This window comes from Magnolia sinica, chromosome 7 (genome assembly GCF_029962835.1).
Source record: "Magnolia sinica isolate HGM2019 chromosome 7, MsV1, whole genome shotgun sequence".
Taxonomy (NCBI): domain Eukaryota; kingdom Viridiplantae; phylum Streptophyta; class Magnoliopsida; order Magnoliales; family Magnoliaceae; genus Magnolia; species Magnolia sinica.
Window position 1 is genome coordinate 62,838,563 of NC_080579.1, and position 20,717 is coordinate 62,859,279.

The following is a 20,717-nucleotide window of genomic DNA, read 5'->3' on the forward strand; positions in this document are numbered from 1 at the left end:
TTGATTGACATCTGCAATGCGTGCATCTGTGACATGAGCGCTTTGTGTGCGTTGTAGGCCATGCCTGCCATAACCACTACCACCCATACTGCCTCTCTCAAACTGTCTGCTACTCCCACCAACCTCATGTCGGGATGTCCCAAACAATGGCCTACTCTCATCAAACCGTCTTCTATGCTCCCTTCCCACTCTGATCCCTGAGACTCACGAATCACTTGTCTGAACTCCTTCCTATTCTGAGCCGTAACATAGTCATCGGGATATGCTATCCCCTCGTCGTCGTCATCATGTTGCTTGTCGATAACACCTAAGCCCTGTCCAGTGCCGCGTACCTCCTCCCTCAGATCCCTCTTCCAATCCCTCTGCTGCAGCTTGTGTGACTTCACTTCAGCCAACATTCTTCTCATCTCCTCTCTCACTGGCTTTGTTACACATGGGCAGTTTTTGACAGTCTTGTATCCCCATGCCAAATGTTCCTTCAGCCTAGACACTCCCCCACTCCGTATCACTTGGCCATGGTAATTGCATATGGCTCCATATTTATTCCCCTCTACTGGCCATTCATGTTTCCACCTAATGTCCCTTTGCTCCTTTTCTTAATCTAGAAGACATTTTGCTCCCGATTGATACTATGTACATATACAATGAAACAAATTGCATATAACTTCATAATGAAGGACAGATCGGATCGTCAAAATATTTTTGTACGGGGCCTAGGTGCTATCGACGAGCAACATGACGACGACGACGAGGGGATCGCATATCCTGCTCGGGATAGGAGGGAGTTCAGGCAAGTGATTCGTGAGTCTTAGGATTCAGTTTGCATATTAATGCAACTAAGTAAATAATATTTAGGTTTCAGCATACTACATGAATCCCAAATTCCATCACAAACACCGGCTCCATGAGAATAATGATTTGACGATGGCCGTCTACGAGGTGTTCGAATTACTATTCCCATAATCGACAACGCAAGCAGAATTCGGTAATCAGGTAATGCAATTTGAGCAGATTTTGCCAATGGAAATTGATAAAATAAATTTTCTTACGTGTTTAGAGTTGTTGCGGTTTAGGGATGCTAGGGGTAAGTTGTCATCCGCACTAGCAAAAACATTGATAGAAAAGATGTTGCTGTTTGAGTATGATAACATAATTAGGTAACTGCATTTTTTGTTTAAACTTCAAATTAAAACAAACTCCTCATGGATATATAGGTGAGTGGTGGGCGATGTAGTAAACACACCCGCACTGCAGTTATTGATAGTCTGTGTTCTCGCACAGACTGTATCCTCTTCACGGTGCTAGAGGAATTGAAGCGCATGGTCACTCATTCACACCAGTAAGAGAAACATGCTGGCATATAATAAGTTGTAGAAGCTCTTTTACTGCCACTACAATATGAAGTTAAGAGAGATGCAGTTGCGGGCAGACCGAGACATGGAAGAAAATCTTGACCCGCTCGACCGGTTGTCTATAGGTACTATGACACATATATGTGACGATGATAAAGACCCACTATATGAGTGAGTCAAATCAACTGATTTAGATGATGCAGAGGGAGGCCCTGCTCTGCAAGTAGTCAAGGGAGCAACATCTCTTGTTGTTGATGTTGATTAGGTAGTAAATCAATTGATGGAAGATATGGATTCCTTCGATCCTTTGGTGAGGAGTTTGGCACGTTCCAATGAGAGTGAGGAAGCATCTTCATAACACACTCCCCATCATCAAGTCATAGTGAGTGATGATGATGAGACTCAACCCCCACTCGACACTAATTCGTGGCGGTGACGACGATGACGATAACAGTGATGAGGGAGGGGTTGGACGCACCGACATTGATGTAGGTGGTACTAGTAGGGGTGGAGGTGGCAGTGGTGGGGGGTACACGACAAGTCAGAGCCAACGATTCGTTAGCCAATTTACTGAGGAGCAATACTTTGACTATGCCACTCAAGACGATGACCATGGATCTTGTCCACCATCCAGGATGAGAGCATCAAATCCCATATATATGTTCGAGCGTCGTTTAAATAAGAAATCCAGATACGTAGCGGCTGATGCTCTCTTATGCAGCTTGTCATCTATGGACATCAATTTAGAGCAAGGGAGCTCCACTTCCATCTCAGCTTATGAAGATGGGGGATATCACGAGTATGAGCATGACAACTCAGACATTCAGTCACACTCGTCTACCAATAGATGCGGGTAAAGGTGTACACGAGTCGAACCGAGTTGAGTTGGGCACAACTCGACTCGGCTCGGCCACTTGCTGACCCCAACTCGAACTTAGCTCGGCTCAGCTCGGTTAGCAACTTGTGCTAGTTTGAGCCGAGTTCGAGCCAAGATCGAGCCGAGTTCACCTGTGCAACATTTTCACAAACACATGGACCGCACCTTCAAAATCTCACTGTATGTAAAGCAACAACAGTGGTTTTACAAGTATTTCATCAAACACCTTCTAAGTAATATAAAAATCAAGAAAAAAAAAAAGATTATTTGTTTCATATACACACCTTCCTTTCCACAGCCACACTTCGTTGAGTCATTTCATCAAACACTTGGTGAGCAACATCAATATCAAAGTAATCGAGTCACCAAACTGGTTCGATAACTCGGTTCGAAATTTTTTCGAGCTACAAAAATCAGCTTGACTCGGCTCGAACTCAGTTTCAAACCTAGTTGAATCGAGCTTTTTCGAGTTGAGTTGAGTGAGCTAACCGAGCTAACTCGATTCGTGTACAATCCTAGATACGAGAAAGCGACAGATAATTCTTCAAGTCATGACCCTTTGACAGGAGGATATTTGGGGTACCCGTATGACTGACAACAATACTATCAGGGAATTGATGTTGGACTTGATCTATTCCCTTAGTACCCTACTCAGAAAATGCCGTCGATGTATGTCATGTAGTACCCACGTCTGGGTGTACTCGTATAGTTTGAGGAGGACGACTATCAGAGGTACATAAGGGAGTTCCTCAATTGGTACGAGCAGAGGATGACCTGTGAATAGTATTGCTAACATGTTGGGCAACAATACTATGCCCAACTGCAGCGGGATCCAAATGGTGACTACAAGGCCCCTCGTCACTCCATGTCGAGATGAAATATGGCTGAAAATGTGTACTTTTTTTAATTCATTTACTTTTACATGTCTTAATTATTATAAGCTAGCTGCATTTGTATTATATAAACTTATTTTGGCTAATGTTGGAGTGATTTCTTATGCCAATGCATACTTTTTGGACCCCATTAAATGAAAACTTATTATTTAATGCATTCTTTTTGCAATTTTTTCATTCCTGAATATACGAATATGTATTTTTAGCAGTTTCACTGAAAAATTCCACCGCTTTCCCCATACTTCCTCATTTTTTCCCGCATTTCCGGTTATTTGTGATAACGATATTATATCTTTATCTCCGGCCAGTGAAACTTGTAGCAACACCGACAACTCGAACACTGGTTACAACCTCATATCGCATGATGGCTCCCACTGTTACCATTACATAATGGCTGTTACAACCATCATATAACCGTTTTTGAATACCATGTTTATATGGGCCACAATAAATCTTATAACAATATAGTTATTGCCCTCTAATTGGCTCTCCTTTACATGGACCAACCAAGCAATTTGCTAATAAAAGAAACACTTAGCCAATATATAAGGCATATAGCAGTGTATTGTCGGATTTGTGGACCCCACAATCTAACTGATTGATGATCTAGGCTGTCCAATTGAATTTGTGGGTCCCAATGTCCAGTTTGGCCATTGATGCAGTCCTAATCATGCACCTGAATTGCTGACATTTTCAAGATCAACGTGGCCCTAATGTGATCCGGATCTTCAATTTGGACCTTTGGACGTGCCTAACCTGCAATCTAGACCCTCGGATAGGCCTCATGTGGGCCCAATCTGTGATCTGATAGCGTCATCTTTGATCAACCAGCAATGGGACATCTCCCATTAGATGATGAAATGGCTTGCATTATATCTTGTGTATATTAAGAGTTTCAAACAAAAGGCTGAAGGCTGCTGCTTGTTGGGAATCAGTATCCAAATAGACTGTTATGGCTGGTTCTATTGGTTTTCAAAAGCTGCACAACCTAATGATAAGCAGTCATTGATATTATTATAATATTATTTTTGTTTCAACATTATCAACTAAGCCTTATCCCAATTAAATAGGGTTGGCTACATGAATCTTGTTTTACTATTCCGCTGTATCAAGGGCCATACCTTTAGTGTTTTTTTTTTTTTTTTTTTTTTACACACGCACTCATGCCCCACACACCCACGCACTCACACCACAGTGGTTTTTCACCACAACGGGTACTCAAACCCATGACCTCATGTTGAAACTCTTGTAAGTCTACCACTGAGGCATGTGAGGTCATACCTTTAATTAAACCATAGGTCATCAAGTCTTTTCTTACTATCTCTATCCACGTCCTTTTGGGCCTTCAACTTTACCAACTCACTCCTAACTGGCATTGTTCTTGGTCTCCGTTGCACATGAATGAACCATCTAAGTTTACTTCCCCCCATCTTTTATGACTTGTTGGTGCTACTCCTAAGTTCCATTGAATAAATTCATTTCTAATTGTGTCCTTCCTCTTCTTGCCACTAATCCATCTCAACATCCTCATTTCAGCGTTACTCATCCTATGAACATGGAGTACTACCTATCCTGTAAAATTTCCCCTAATAGGGTATTAATCTTTTAATTGCCATTGATTTTGGAAAATTATCTTAGGTTGGAAGACTCTCCGAATTCACTTGTGACTCACCTTAGTTGACTTCGAATTGATTCTGGAGGGCCCTCTCTCTCTCTCTCTCTCTCTCTCTCTCTCTCTCTCTCTCTCTCTCTCCTTCTTTACCCTTGCTGGATCTTTCCCTCTTCCTTTTTGATGAGATAGAGGTCAGATTGGTTATCATTATGTGGGTTACAGAGAGGTATTCCTCTTGTTGTCCTATGGGAAATGAGTTTGGACATACTGGCCGTTGGCCAAGGGAGAGTTTTGTTCATGGATCTAAGTATCCTAAATGCCCATAAGCAGTTTAGTGGGATTGGGCTACCTATGATAAGTTTTTGTGGTTATCCTGTGTGTTGGGAACCAATGACGAATCAAGCTAGATAGTCTTCACCATTGAGCTACTGATGTCTGACACTACCCCATATGGGAGTGAGTGTTCACTATGCTTGTAGGTTCTTGTGTTTAGGCCTGAGTGGGAACTTGCATTGGAGGATTGTATCAAGTCCCTAATCCGGGAGATCCATCATGTTCATATTGGATTGACTTGATTAGTAGAAGCTTTGACTAATCCTTAGACTTGAAGTCGCGTTGGGACTTCATTGTCCCAGTGTTTTGTGCTTTGGCGCATGCATTGGGATGCAGTTAAAGCTCACATGCTCCAACATGGGATCCATTGGTTCACCATGGAAGTCATTATTGACTTAGATCTTGGTGATCGGATTGTCCATCAAGTGGTTTTCTAGCTAGGCTTGGCACTTAAAAGTTTTCAGATGTTTTATTGATTTTTTTTTTTAATTTTTAATTTTTTTTTTAACTGTTAATCACTAAAAATGGTTTTACCAGACTTGACGAATGTTCAATCGTTAAGATCTTAAGGTCCATCTGTTAGGCTAGCATGGGGTTGTGGCCAAATGTGGATGCCACTGCCACACTTAGTGGGATTTTGGTCAATTTGGATTCATGGATATGTAAGATTACAGACTTTTGATGTAGGACATATTGAAGTCTATATGGTGGAGGAGTGATGGAGATAACTGGATGTTTCTCCTTTAATGGATGCCAGTGATGGGCGACTTAAGAGATCTAACTTTTATTGAATGGATGACTTTTACAAGTCACTTTGTTTACAATCTCACAAATGGGCCACACCACTCACCCTTACACTAGACTCTTACATAGTAGTCTTGCTAGACTTACACTTCTCTACAACTCTTGTAATTTTCGCACTTGTGAAAACCTTCCTACAAAACCCCTATTTAAAAGGATGTAAAACTGGCCAAGAAATTCTCTAGACTACCCATGCACCAACTTCATGCTTTTTCTAGAGACTTGATCGACTCTCTTAGTTTCTAGTTACCATCTCCTAGTTTCTAGCTACCTTGGGAAAACCAATTGATTTGTATGTTCCAACACCCCCTCAAATTCAATTAGTCATACTAGTTATGAACTTCTTGAATACACTAGTCTTCAATGGTTTTGTGAATATATCTGCAATCTGGTCTGCAGTTCTACTGTAGACGAGCTGTACTTTGTTTTTCTTCACTTGGCCTAGAATGATGTGGTACTTGGTGTCAATGTGCTTGCTTTTGCCATGAGAGACTGGGTTCTTTGCAAGTGAGATTGCCGACATCTTGTCAATGTAGATTTCTGTCGTTGCTTTTTCGGGATGATGCAGTTCATTCTACAAATTTCTTAACCATATTGCTTGGCATGCATGTGTTGCTGCAATGTGGCTTTGCACAATGAGATGGCAACAAACATTTGTTTCTTCGATGATCACGAGAATGCTGTTGAGCCAGTATGGAACATGTATCCAGAAGTGCTCTTCCTCTCATCCGGGTCTCCTCCATCCATAATCACTGTCTGTATAGCCTACTAGCTCCAAATCTTTTGAAGATTCATAAAACAGGCCTTGATTTATGTTTCCTTTAATGTACCTTAGGATTTTCTTCGCTGCTATGAAATATTCTCACTTTGGTGTCTCCATGCATTCACTGATCAGGACTACTGCATTCATGACATGTGGTCTTGTGAAAGTTAGATACCGAAGAATTCCAAGTTCCAACTAAGCTCTTGAATGGTGTACGATTCACCGGCTCTCCTTCTGCATCTCGCCTTAGTTTCGTACCCTGGCTTGCAGCATTGTTCAAGAGCTTTCCCTGCATACTTCTTTGCGAGATGAAGATTCCGCATTGTTCTTGATCCACTTCAAGGAAATAGGAAATTTTTCCTATATCGGGCATTTCAAATTCTTTGGTCATTGATATTTTGAAATCTTTGAACATGCTCGGGTTATTGAGATCATGTTGTCCTCATATAGACAGATGATCATAATGTCTCCTTCTTTGTTTTCCTTGTTGTACGGTGCATGTTCGTACGGGCACTTGGTGAAGCCATTCTTTGAAAAGTAGGCATCAATCCTTGTGTTCCATGCTCTGGGAGCTTCCTTTAGTCCGCATAATGTCTTCTTAGTTTGTAAATTCAATTTTCTTGTCCTCTCTTGATATATCCAGGTGGTTGTCCAATGTATCCTCTCTCGTGTTCCATGCTCCAGGAGCTTGCTTTAGTCCGCATAATGCCTTCTTCAGTCTATACACTCAATCTTCTTGTCCTCTCTTGATATATCCAGGTGGTTGTCCAATGTAGACTTCCTCGTCTAGGTATCCATTAAAAAAATATTGATTTCACGTCTATCTGGTTTTTTTTTTTTTTTTGAGCAACCAATGTTTTCAGTATCGATGATAATGGCCAATATATCCTACGATGTATCTTATATCCCACCTGTGAGATATAAAATGTGTAGGTACCGTTCGATCTGGTGAACATTTTTTTATTTTTGATGTTTTTTTTTTTTTTTAAAAAAAATTTAAATTCTTTTTTTATTTTTATTTTTATACTGCAAATCATGTCAAATTAGTGTAAGTGGTTACAAATCCGTAATTCTTCATGTTTTGCATGAAAAATCATGAATTAGGAGCTTTGATTTTGAGATTTGGGAGAGATGGGCCAAGTTGTGGAAAATTAGGAAAATTAGAAATTTCCCAATTTCTTACAAATCGGTTGCAATTTGTGTCCTAATACAAAATCAAACATGCATGTAACCTGATCTAGTGATTCTTGGTGTTTTTTTCGGAAAAAAAAAATTATTTGTTTAATTAAAAATTATTATAAATGTTAAAAAATATTTTTCTTTCGAAATTTCACTTCGATAAGTGGTCAATTGGCCCTCATTTCAGAGTTTTCAAGAGTGTTTGATGAAATCATCATCCCATACACTCAAATTTCGAGATTTTGTGAAAGATGGGCTGATTTCCCGAAAATTTTAAAAAAAATTCAAAAATTTCCCAAATTTTCTCTTATTGGAGAGGATGAGTACTAGTGTTATGTTAGAGAGTGTCTTGATTGGTATCATTCAACTATGACATGGGTATAGTATTGTTGGTTTGTGGAACAAACAACAATACTTTGCTCAACCCCGTCGAGATGGAGATGATGATTTTGAGCCACCACACGGCTTTATGTGGGTCTGAGCCACCGCATGGCTTTATGTGGGTCTGAGCCACATCCACACATTATTCACAAGTATATTTCTAGTTTTCTACTCTCTCTCTCTTTTTTTTGAATGTATTGCTTGTGTTTCCATACACATCTTCTTACGTTTATAAATTATATGAATATACCTTAAATATACTTGCATCAGGTCAATAAGATAATGCATAAATTAAGACCCAAAACAAAGGAAACCTATTATGTGCACTTGTTTTTTGTATTATTATTATTTTTATTTAAATTTTAAATTTCTAAGTGTGTATTGATGTCTTCTTTAACAATCCATAAAGTTTCATTGAAATTTTTTACCAATTTCCCAAAATTTCCACATGTTTACTAGCAACAACGATACATTACGCGATACAATTGATATATCCCATATGATAGCTGATATGTATCCGTATCCCTAGTGTGCGATAACGATACGGAAAACATTGTGAGCAACAAGTGCAATTAGTAGCTTGATTGTGTCGATCCTTGCCACTGGTACACTTACTTCTTCGTAATTGATTCCTTGATGTTGCTTGTAGCCCTTTCCAGCTAATTTTTCCTCGTGCTTCTCAACTCTTCATTCTTGATTTGTCTTGTTCTTATAAATCCGTTTTACTTCGATGGCTTCTGCCCCTTTGGCAAAGTAATGAGCTCCCATTTGTTATTTTTCTCAAGGGCTTTTATTTGTTCATCCCTGGCTTTACTCCATTTCTTACCTTGAACCGCTTTTCCATAGCTGATTGGATCACAATCTGCCAATGGATAGAACAGTGTGTAATTGTTTTCTTCTTGTGGCTCTTGGGCTTCTGTTGCCTTGTAGATCTCACATAGGTTTCTTGTCTTCGTAGGAGCTTACCCTGAATTGCTGCTATCTCCTGAATGAGTAGAGGCTGGTGAAAGATGGAGCTGGATTGTGAGAAGAGTTTGATCCTCATCTTCTTTTTCTTCACCATTTTCTTCAAAGAACCTTCCCTTGATGCTCCTCTTTGTCATTCTGTCTCCAGAAGTCCTCTTCATCAAAATGCACTTCTCTTGATATGATGACCTCCTTGCTCTTGAGATTGTATGGATTGTTTGCCTTCGGCCTGCTGTTGCATCCGACGAAGATGCACTTCTCTCCTTTAGCTTCTAAATTCATTCTCTTTTGGTCTTGAGGGAACCCGAACACTTTGAGATGTCTGAAACTTGGATTCTGACCATTCCATGCTTCTATCAATGTCTTGAATTTGACTCTCTTTGTCAGACATCTGTTGAGCAGGTAGACAACATAAGCTACTGCCTTTACCCAGAAACTCTCTTACATATGCTTTCCTTTTAATGTGCTTCTCACCATGTCCATAATTGTCCGATTCTTCCTTTCCTATATGCATTCTGCTGAGGTGTGTAGGTGGTTGTCAGTTGATGTATGATTCTTAATTGTGGTAGATGGTCCGATTACATCATTTTCTTTATTCTTAATTGTGGGAGAGATCTTTGAGATGAATATCATACTTTTTTCGAGAAGTTGCTCAAGACTTGGGTTGTTGTTTTACATTGCTGGGACATAGTAGATGTCTGAAATGAAGTCATGATTTCCCTTCTTCATCTGGATCATTATGGGCCACACCTCTGACAATTACACTAGACTTCTCTCACGTACAAGTCTTGCTAGACTTTCACTTCTTTACAACTCTCGTAGCAAAAACCTCCTGACAAAACCCCTATTTATAAGGATGGAAATCGACTATGATGCAGGACAATTAACCACTTGCTCTAAAAGCCCGAACTGTTAGAGTATGACGAATTAATCCCTTTATTTCATAACCCAGGCCCTACGTCTCATGGGTTATGACCTCGACCGAACCCCCCTCCTGGGCGGCTGGGCCCCAAATCACATGGGTACCGCCTCACACGAGCCGCCAACCCCGAGTGTCCTTGCATCTCACAGGCTACCTCACTTGAGCCTGGTGTGAAATGCGCATTAATCACTCCCAGTGAGGAGTCTCGAACACGAGACCTACCTCGTGGGCAGGCCCGTGGGCCCCGCCCACCCCAAGTGTGCCCCTACATCCCACAGACGACTCCACTCGAGCCCAGTGTGAAAATATCCCTACATTAATCACCCCCGGTGAGGAGTCTCGAACACGAGACCTCCCGCTCTGATACCAATTTGATGCAAGACAATTACCACTTGCACTAAAAGCTCGAACTGCTAGAGTATGGCAAATTAATCCCTTTATCTCATAGCTCAGGTCCCACATCTCATGGGTTAGGACCTCGACCGAAGCCCCCTCATGAGCCCCAAATCACATGGGTACCGCCTCACACAGGCCGCTCACCTCGAGTGTGTCCCCGCATCCCACAGGCTACCCCACTCAAGCCCGGTGTGAAATACGCAATAATCACCCCCGGTGAGGAGTCTCGAACACGAGACCTTCCCCGTGGGCCCCGCCCACCCTGAGTGTGCCCTTGCATCGCACAGGCGACCCCACTCAAGCCCGATGTGAAAATGCCCCTGCATTAGACTAAGAAACTTTCTAGACTACCTATACGCTGACTTCATGCTTTCTGGAGACTCCATTGACCTTCTCCTAGTTTCTAGTAACCATCTCCTAGTTTCTAGCTACCTTAGGAAAACTAAGCGATTTGTATATTCCAACTAGGAGCACCATAACAAGTGTATCCTTCTGAAACCTTGATTCCTAATAAATAGATCATATTCCAAAGAGAGCTAGAAAGTCACCCCAAGACATTTGGAGAAGAAACAAGAGAAGAAGAAGAAGAGAGAGAGAGCCTTCTTTCTCTCATCCCTTCCGCCACATGTTTAACATGTGGGGTCCACCTTGTGGACGACTGTTAGTTGCGCAAGCCAACCATAGAGTTGGCGTGTGTAGGCTCTCTACTCTCCATCTCTTTGTAGGAATAGATCGGGGAGAGATCTTTGTTGGAGAATCAGCGCCGACAATCATCACGTGATCAAAGGGACAGGTACAAGGTAAGATCTACACCCTTTTATTTTTGGGAGTATCTAATTGTATCTACATGGGGATACAAAATCTAATTGTGACCAGAGTGTTCAATGAGCCCCAGTACCTGACCTGAGCTCCTAGCAGGCCTCACAAATCGGCATGTTCAGCAGGTTAGAGCTCTCTAGATTTTTATGATAAGCCCATCGATGTGTCCATTTGGTATAATAAAGCTCTCCAGGTTTCAAGATCACCTACTGGCATGATTAACTAGACATGTGGCACATTGGCATGACAAGATCAGCTAGACCAACCCACACAGAACTTCAAGTTCTCAAGATCGCATGTGTTTCTCGGTAGATTGGTTTTTTAGACTCAAATCTGAACACAAGGTGAATTGACCCTCTTAAACTTAATTATTTCTTGAAACTACTTACTGAGAATGCCAAATGGCATCAATGATCAAAAGACATCATTCTTGATGGAATGTAATCAGCAGGAATTTGGGATCATCTCAGGTTACAAATTAGCACGATAAAACTTGGATGCTAAAATAATTTGGAATCGTCCCAATGTGCTAAGATGTAAATTGGTTGTAAGAGAAAATTGAGGCAAATAACTTGAAACATAAAGGAGCCCATTGCAAATGATCCATCCCCTGATGATTGAAGACAGTGCTCTCATGGCTTCTTCATTCCATGTTGCCTAATATCAGTTGTGGACTGCTTTTTTTAATGACCGCAAAAGAAATTTAGATACTATTGAAAGAACATATTCCCAGAAATGATTTAGCATATTTAATGTACTTTCTTGCGATTTTTTGGCTTCCCGGATACTACATGAAGCCATCTCTTAGAAATATCATTTATTTTGGACTGGATTTTCAGAAGAGGTACCGAGTGATCCTTGACTCGAGGATTAGTATTCTCAGGTTTTGGTTTCTATAAGTGGACATATGGTCGGCAGTCCAGACCATTGGTCTGCTGACCCCCCCAACACCCCCCCCTCCCCCCCCCCCAAATGTGGATGGAACATTCGCCAAAAAACTTCCAGGCTGCAAATTAAAAGGTTGTGGTTCTATTATGGAGACTTTTGAGGCATTGTCCATGAATGTTATGTCCAACAGACCAGCAGCCTGAAAACCGACCATTGGGCCCACTTGTACAAACTGAATCCCCTAGGAAGTAATACTAAGTGGAGGTTTGTGTAGCTAATACATTGGAGAGAGCTGCCTACCACAAACTGGCACACCTGCCAATACTGCATGTCTGATTTCAGAGCCTAAAAAATCAGCTATTTCACTCCTTGGGCCACAATGTACAACCAAATGAATGGTTACTTTTATTCTAGCCATCTATTTGCATTGTACACTGGACAGCTAAGAATGAAACAGGTTGATTTTTCAGCTAAATCACCTAAAGGTGTGGTCCACCTGATGAAAGGTTCGTATCTTGCACGTGTGTGCCATATTTGCAGTTGTGATTGCATGTAGATGGTCAAGGCTCCACACATGCAGGCTTGGTGTCCTCAGACTATGCATATCCTGGGGTCAAGGATCATTTGATGCCTGCCTGCCATTGGCCTTGTAGACTTATTGCCTGAAAGTTTAAACTAGCTTGCCAGGAACAGTTTCCATACCACTTCTCCCAGATTTTTGTTCTTCAAGTCTTCATATTTCTTCACTGATGATGGAAATGTTTCATGGGCAGGTCTCTCTTTTTACACTTCCGAGAAAACATTACGTGCAGCATTTGAAGGCTTCGGTGAGCTTGTTGAAGGTACGAACACTGCTGTTTATCTATTGCTTTGTCAAGAATGCTTATCATATGCCATGAATGGCTTTCAATGTCTTACACAACTGATGCCGGTAATACATCTCGACAGTTAAAATTATAATGGATAAGATATCCAAAAGGTCCAAGGGCTATGCATTTATAGAGTATACCACAGAAGAAGCTGCAGGTGCGGCTCTGAAAGAGATGAATGGCAAGGTATACACAAATGCCCTGTTTCTGCTTCTCTGGCATTTGGATATTCTCTTTTTAGTAGCTGATTTGTGTGGTTTGGTGTGCTTGCAGATCATTAATGGCTGGATGATAGTTGTTGATGTTGCAAAGATGAACCCACCTAGATATAGCAGGGACCGCCCTAGGCCAACTGTCTGAGATCTTAAGCTGCCCAGCAAGTTCATCTGATCCTTGAAATGGGCACTGCCTTTTAAGTGCTGCCGGAGGAAGAGAAGTGTGGGAGAATATAAAAAATTGCCTGGTCTGAGTTAATAGTATGAATCATGGATTTCTCACTGTAGGAGAACTAAACAAGGGCTATTAGGCAAAATCGCCTGTCTGTACGGATCTCACACACTTGAAATTGCAGCATTTTGGCCTATTGCAGGTTTGACCCTGTTGTGCCAGCTACCAATTCCAGTTTGTCAGCTTAGTTATCCTCATCAAGCCGTGTCACTCAATGTCTAGCTTCCCAACGGGTAGACTGTCCTTTTCCCTCATATCAATGAAGAAGGGAGAAGTCTGTTGGTTCTTCTGTGAAGCACTAATGCATTGGCAGGCGGACAGCAAAAGAAACTGGGCTGGCTATTTTTCATCCGTTGGGTGGACAATACCATTTCTCTTATGAGGCTTCGTGTAGTCCAGCCGATGAACATATATGTGGGCATGCATCCAATCTGTTCATCTGCGTTTTGGTGCCAAAAGATCAGTGCTTGACAAGAACAAATGGGCCATAACATGTGAGGATGGATTCGCCTGATTTGTTGGAATCTACATGCTGCTGGCCACGCGATGAGTATATTGATGTTTTCTTTCTTTCTTTTGGTAGGTGAGCAGGGCCTTGCTCTAAAACTGTGGAAGTGATGTTGGCCTTTCATTGGTCTTTGGGATTGAAGCCAATTGGATCCTTACCACATGTGATGTGAAGTTGTGGCCCATCTTATGTGATTAGCAAGCATCCTAGCAAAATATGGGAGGGAATGCATAGCTCACCCGTCTATATGCATTGGGGATTAGCAAGCTGCCTATCTAGGTGGAGGAAATGTGCCGGGTTAGGTCAGGGTCGGAGTTGCAGGTGGCCTGGCCATAGTACCTTGAGCCTTGGCCCCGAATCCGCCGTGTCGGAGTTGCAGGTGGCCTGGCCATAGTACCTTGAGCCTTGGCCCCGAATCCGCCGTGTCGGAGTTGCAGGTGGCCTGGCCATAGTACCTTGAGCCTTGGCCCCGAATCCGCCGTGTCCTTAACTGGGCTGAAAAGACTCTGGCCCTACAGGGCAGCCCTGCAAGGAAAAGAATTAAATGATGAAAAGGTTTGGATCATTGCAGCATGACTTAGATCCAATGTCTTTAAACTAATACGTTGTGAATGGGAACCACTTACAAGTGTCTTTAGATCATCTATTCTTTTTGCTTAATGGTGGCTTACTTGATGATTGGACTTGGCCAATGGGCTATTCAGCATGCTGGCCCTAGGTTTCAAGCACTGGCCTATCGCAGACATCGGGCCAAGATTTCAAGCCTTGGCCTGACCTTTTGGGTTTCGTTTAGGGACCTAGGCCTTGGCTTTACAGGGCCAGGTCATGCCCATTGCCAGGACATTTCTCCTTGTGCTCAAGGGCAAATTTTTTGAAAGAAAATAACATTTATCTTCTCATTGTTCATTACGAATTAAATACATAAAAGAGTTTGAAGAGTTGAGTTGGTAGAATAAAGAAAACAATAAAATTCCACAATGCTTGGCAAACCTAATATTAAAATAGTAGCAAGATTGAGCGACTCTACCACACAGTCCCTGCTAGCTGCTACTTGGGACTTATTCAGGCCGTGTCTAAGATGATTATCCTAACTGCTCCATTTGAGGTCGTGGCCAAGAAATTGGAATGCTTGGAGGGAACAAATCACAAAGAGAATGATCTAACCAAAGCTCAATCTTCATCCATCAATCTTGAGGTTGGTCGGCGAATCCTACCTGTCAAATTAACAACTTTAAAGTGAGTTAACCCAGTGAAAAACACGCAAGGAGGAAGTATGGTTTAGAGACTTGGACGATTCGACTTTGACTTGGTAGGACTGATCTGGTTTGTTACAATTGAGTCATCTGGATGAATTCAGGCTGATTCACCAATAATAATTGGCATTGCCGCAACTTGACCTGAGATCTCCCAAGAGCTGGGTTAATCTGGACTAGTCAAAATTGTTAGAATTATCGGGTAGGAGGTTTTCTTGTGTAGCTGCCCATCATTTTGTAAGGGATAGTCGACAGTCCAGATCATGAAGTCCCACATGGATAGGCAAAGGTCAAGGAATACTAGAATGCACAATTCAAGAGCATGAAAACTATTGAAGAGAATGGAAGAAAAGGTATTAAGGGACTTGGTTCGGAGCTTGTTACCTCAAATCTACCCTGCCTAGCTGCAGTCATTTTTCACTAGCGCAATCATAGAGGCCTCAATCTGTAAAATTTACGCAGGAGACGTAGCTTGATGCCCTCATCTTCCCACTCGAGTGTATTCCACCATTCTCTTTCACCGTGGATCCTGGACAGTCGTTTAGCATTCTGTCCGTCAAATGGGAGGCTCTTTAGATTTGGACAGTCTTCAACCACAATTGTCGACAACCCTCGCCAAGACGATGAAGTCCGTTTGCTGATTCTAGCCAGTTGAGGCAAATCTCGAATATCTAATTTCCATAGTTTTGGCATTAGATCATCGTAATCAACGGCCATCTCTACTTCCTTGTCGTCGAATATTTCTTCTATTGAGGAACAATCTCTGATGAAGAGGTCTTCCAAGTTGGAGAGCTGTCGAACCATGTCCATCGAGAAAACCTTCCGCAACATGGGACATCCTGTCAGGTGCAAAACTGTAAGACTCGCAAGGCTGCCGACCTGCACTGGCCCCTCCCAAATGCTTCTCAACCTGGGCAGATGCCAGATAAAGAGATTCTTTAAGCTTGGCAATGCACTTTCTTTGATGCCGGTGCCATTTATGACATGCATCATTTCATTGCATTCTCTAATGAAGCACAATGCTAGCTGATTCATGTTTTCCATTCCGAATTCTGATAGCTCTTGAATGGTGTTATTGCCCTCTATGTGAAACCCATCAGCATGACTAAGTACCTCCACAACTGCGTGGGACACACTTCCACCACCTTCATATATCAAGCATCTGTTCCATCTTTCATTTTCATTGGTGTCATATGAGAAGTATCCCTGCGCAACATGATGGCCCACCGAAAAACGGAATGCCGTTAATCCTCTTTTCCATGATTGGCTGCTTCGGATGAAATGCTCGAGATACTCCACTCTTGGAAAGTGGAAATCAAGTGTGGTCAATTCTTTCAGGCTGCACACAGCCATCACTGCTTCTGCTACACTTGAGTTCCACCGCTTATCTTCCGGATGCACGTCGATCCTCAGCTCTTCCAGTAGGGAGAACTTCCATAACACACCAGCAGGAATCATCTGTGGCTTGTCAATATCAATATCATCCAACATCACCACGCTCCCATCATCCTCTCTGATCCAAGACCCTGAGAATATCCCATCAGTAGTAATTGCCATCATCAAGTCCTCGACGGGAATGCCATTCCCGACATTGTATCTAGAAAATGACACCTCCAAACGCCTAAGGTAAGTCAATTCCCCAATCTCAATAGGCAAGAATTTGATGCCGCTTGTATGGCAGCGATGGAGGCCCTCGTGTTGAATGTTAGTGCAGCGAAGATGAAGCGCTTCAAGTCTCTTGAGTGCTCCTACTTGGGATGGGAGGCCAGACAAATTTCTGCAGTTGTTTAGATGGAGCCCGTTAAGATTGACCAAGTTTCCAAGAGATGGAGGTAAGGTCATTATACAGGTACCGCTGAGATCCAAAACTCTCAAGGCATACATATGCTTGAAGAATGACTCTGGGATTGCTGTCAATGACTCATTTCCCTGTAACAACAATGCTGAGAGCATGGAGCATTCTGGCTTCTCCAGTAAACCAAGTAATCGATTATTCATCAACGAGATCCTTTTGGCTTCTTTCCATTCATCCTCAATTGGGGGTTCCTCCATTCCAACACCAGCTCTTGCCAAGAATCTGCACTCTTTTCCCTTTGTGGATGTAAGTCTCAGTGCCATGTCTCGAAGTACATCATGCACGCGGATAAATTCCGCATTTGGATACTCTCTCAACAGAGATGAATCAGTTAGTTTTTTCAGTACAGAATGTCCTTTATCACGTGCTTGGGCCAAGTTTCGTGCACCGTCTAGGAACCCTTCCGCCCTCCAATATTCAATCAATTCTTTTGCATTAATCATATGATCTTCAGGATACAACGCAATATACAAAAAACATTTCTTCATGTTTCCATCCTTTAATCGGTCATAACTAAATTTTAAGCGCTTAAACACTTCTTCGTCCATTTCTTCTATCCAAGATGTTGCTGGAGATCTCAGCTCTGTTAGCGTATTACTCCACACGTGAACATTGTCTTCCTTTCTCAAGGCCCCTCCCACCGTGGTGATTACGAGTGGCAGACCACCACATTCCTGAACAATGCCTTTCGCCAATGGTACGATGCTTGGATGTTCGACCACCTTACCAACTTCTTTACGAAACAATTGCCATGATTCTTCCTTTGACAAAACTTCCACCTTCACCTCCTCATCAGTTCTCATCTTATGGCAGACGTTTGGGTATCTAGTTGTCAGAACAATCTTGCAATCGTTGTCTAGTATGGAGGGAGAGGGGATTCCCAGAGAATCCAAATCTACTGGATCCCAAACGTCATCTAGAAGCAGCAAGAACTTCTTGGTCTCCAAACTCTGAGATAGCTTCTGTGCAACAAAATGGTCCGGATCATAATCAATCACCTTTTCTCTTAGCCTTCTCATAATTTGGTTTTGTACTTTCCTTGTGCTCCAGTCTTTTGAGACCGCTACCCAAATGACAATTTCAAACATTCTTGTCACTTTTGGGTGGCATCTCAAATTTTGCATGACCGTCGTTTTCCCAACCCCGCCCATCCCCCAAATGCCAATCTTTTTTATTCCCACATCTTCTATGCATCGTACTATGTTTTTTAGAGTGCGATCAGATGATGTTTCTATTTCTATTGTTGGTGCTAGCATCATCCCAGCTTTCACCAGTGGTGCATTCACCACTATTCCTCCTTCAAACTTTGATTTCTTCTTTAGATCGATAACATCGCTGATCATGTTCTGTACACGTGCACCGAGCTTCATGCTTGAGAACACATCAGGGCAACACCCTATCAGACATTTCTTATCCTCTTTGTATTCTTCTGCTATTTCTTTCAACTTATTTTCAATCTTCTCAACCTTTTCAAGCCAACCTTTGCATTCATTCGTGGGAATCTTCTCTGTTTTACTTCTACGGATCTCTAGTTTCACATCGTCCCTTCTATTGTACAAATCTCGTGCTTCATCATTGAGCTTTTCAAAATTGCTTTCGAGGTTTTTGACATAGCCAATCCGCTGTGCTACAGGTTCCCATAAGAATTCCAAGACTGATTTCAACGGTGTGAGGAAATTCATCCCTACTGCAAAATTTAATACAATGGAGAAAATTAATCACTATATTAATAGAAATATGTCACTATTTAAACACCATCTTTATACAAACTAGTATTTGCAGTATCCATATTGATGCATGTACTGCACTGATTGAATACCGAAACATATCAGTATCATAAGGAATGTTTGGGGGACGCAAGGAAGCAACGTCGAGATAGAATTAAAGAATAAGAGACCAAATAAACCAAACACACATAGAACACAAAGTTTTACACATAGAACACAAAACCTGAAATTGCATGTGGTGGTGGGCCACGAGTTACGTGTGTGGAAGCTTGGCGAAGCTATGGAATAAAGACTATGTCCTAGAGGGGGTAATTAAGACTAAAAACACAATTGCATACGTAATCTAATATGCAAATTAAACTAAGTAAGACAATTAATGCTAAAGCTTCCATGCCAAAAAAGTACCCAATCACATACTAAAATAGATGTAGTAATCAAGCAACTAGTCTATACACATGATAGCGTACGTGTGTGTGGGGAATGTGCCACCAATAAACTCCTAGCATTCATCTAATCATGCATACATATAATTAAACATTCATCATATAAGCATAATTAAATAAGTGCTCAAGGACAATCCGAAACGCAAGCATGTATAGTTGTTCGGTTTCCCTACTTCACTTCTAACGGATACACTCAACCCATGAGTGTACCAGATTTTACTATCGGAGGTTTTAAATTAGGTTCACCTCTAACCTTTACAATCCTACACAAAGACCAACTCCCTCGAAAACTTATGTGGTTTTTTATAGGCTTACTACAAATCTTGGTTCTAATCTAATGACTTACGTTTACTCCCATTGGAGGCTCCCCCTGAGACTAATATGTATACACCCGTGTCTGGTGGCCTACATAAGGTCTTAGATTTAAGTCTTACATAAGAACCAATGTCTTATACAAGAATCGAGTCGAGTTTGAAAATTCAAACTCTACACTCAATCCTATATAAGGAAAGAGTGTACATGGACCCTTACAAATGACAACTTACTTGTTAGATTGAACCTCTTTTGTTGCGTCGTCTTAAATTGCTTAATCGATGCTCTCCCGTGCTTCAATCAACTCCCCTTTGCTCCCCCGATCATGATGTCGATGCGTTGCTAATGCTTTAGATCCAACCTCAACCATCTTGCATGTAGTGCTTATTTGAGGTGACCAAGGTGATGGGAGGTTGGTAAAATCTCGTATAACTAATGAGAAATTATAATTCCAATGGGATTCACCTAGATGGGTCTTCTAAAGGATTTAGACAAGGGTATACCTATAGAAGTTGAGTGTAATATCTAGAAAATAATGGAATTCAAACACATCTTTAAGATGGAGGTTAGAATCCTTATTAGAGTATTAATCTTAGGGAAGATGTCTTATAACGCATTGATTTAGAGGCTTGGAATAAGGTATATGATAATGAAATCACCCAAGCTTCTATTATACTAAAAATTCCTTCAAATGCTCAAGAATTGAATGCCATATATATAAGGTTCAAGGTCCAACGGTAAAAAAGGGTAGAGATTGGTAGAGGGAGCACCCACCAAAGTACACATATACATCATGGCGAGGTCCACTTGATTGGCTGATTTTTTAACCCTATGCTAAAAATTGGATCACTCTCATAATGATTGGACTAGATGTTTGAAATACATGATGTTGGGCCCACCCGAGCTAACCCACAATGTCACCTAAATGCATCATTCACCAATTGTAGAGAGTGCTGAAAAAGCTCCTAAGGCCTACCATGATGTACACATCTTATCCACATTGTCCATCCCTTTTGCCAACTCATGTTAGGGCACGATCTCAAAAACAAGGTAGATCCAAATATTGAACAATGGTGATTGAATGCCCACCATTTGAAACTTTTTGGGGGCCACAAAAGTTT

General features: G+C 41.7%; 2 protein-coding genes and 1 long non-coding RNA gene across 3 annotated transcripts in view; 2 read left to right on the plus strand and 1 right to left on the minus strand.

Annotated features, from left to right (window-relative positions):
* The window catches only part of LOC131251378 (organelle RRM domain-containing protein 1, chloroplastic-like), a 47,106-nt gene extending 33,439 nt beyond the window's left edge, over positions 1-13,667 (plus strand). The window contains exons 7-9 of the mRNA XM_058252058.1: positions 12,956-13,024; positions 13,131-13,237; positions 13,325-13,667. Of these exons, the coding sequence (XP_058108041.1) occupies positions 12,956-13,024; positions 13,131-13,237; positions 13,325-13,411 (263 nt within the window). The 3' untranslated portion in view covers positions 13,412-13,667. The remainder of the gene's footprint in view (positions 1-12,955; positions 13,025-13,130; positions 13,238-13,324) is intronic.
* Positions 13,668-14,178: 511 nt separating this feature from the next.
* On the plus strand, positions 14,179-14,648 carry LOC131251379 (uncharacterized). Its single transcript, XR_009173793.1, has 2 exons — positions 14,179-14,327; positions 14,444-14,648. It is a non-coding gene; the product is annotated as an uncharacterized LOC131251379 (long non-coding RNA).
* Positions 14,649-14,854: 206 nt separating this feature from the next.
* The window catches only part of LOC131250647 (uncharacterized), a 59,297-nt gene continuing 53,434 nt past the window's right edge, over positions 14,855-20,717 (minus strand). Inside the window, exons 3-4 of the mRNA XM_058250931.1 lie at positions 15,644-18,801; positions 14,855-15,220 (exon numbers count right to left, since the gene is read on the minus strand). Coding sequence (XP_058106914.1) covers positions 15,689-18,801 — 3,113 coding nt within the window. The 3' untranslated portion in view covers positions 14,855-15,220; positions 15,644-15,688. The remainder of the gene's footprint in view (positions 15,221-15,643; positions 18,802-20,717) is intronic.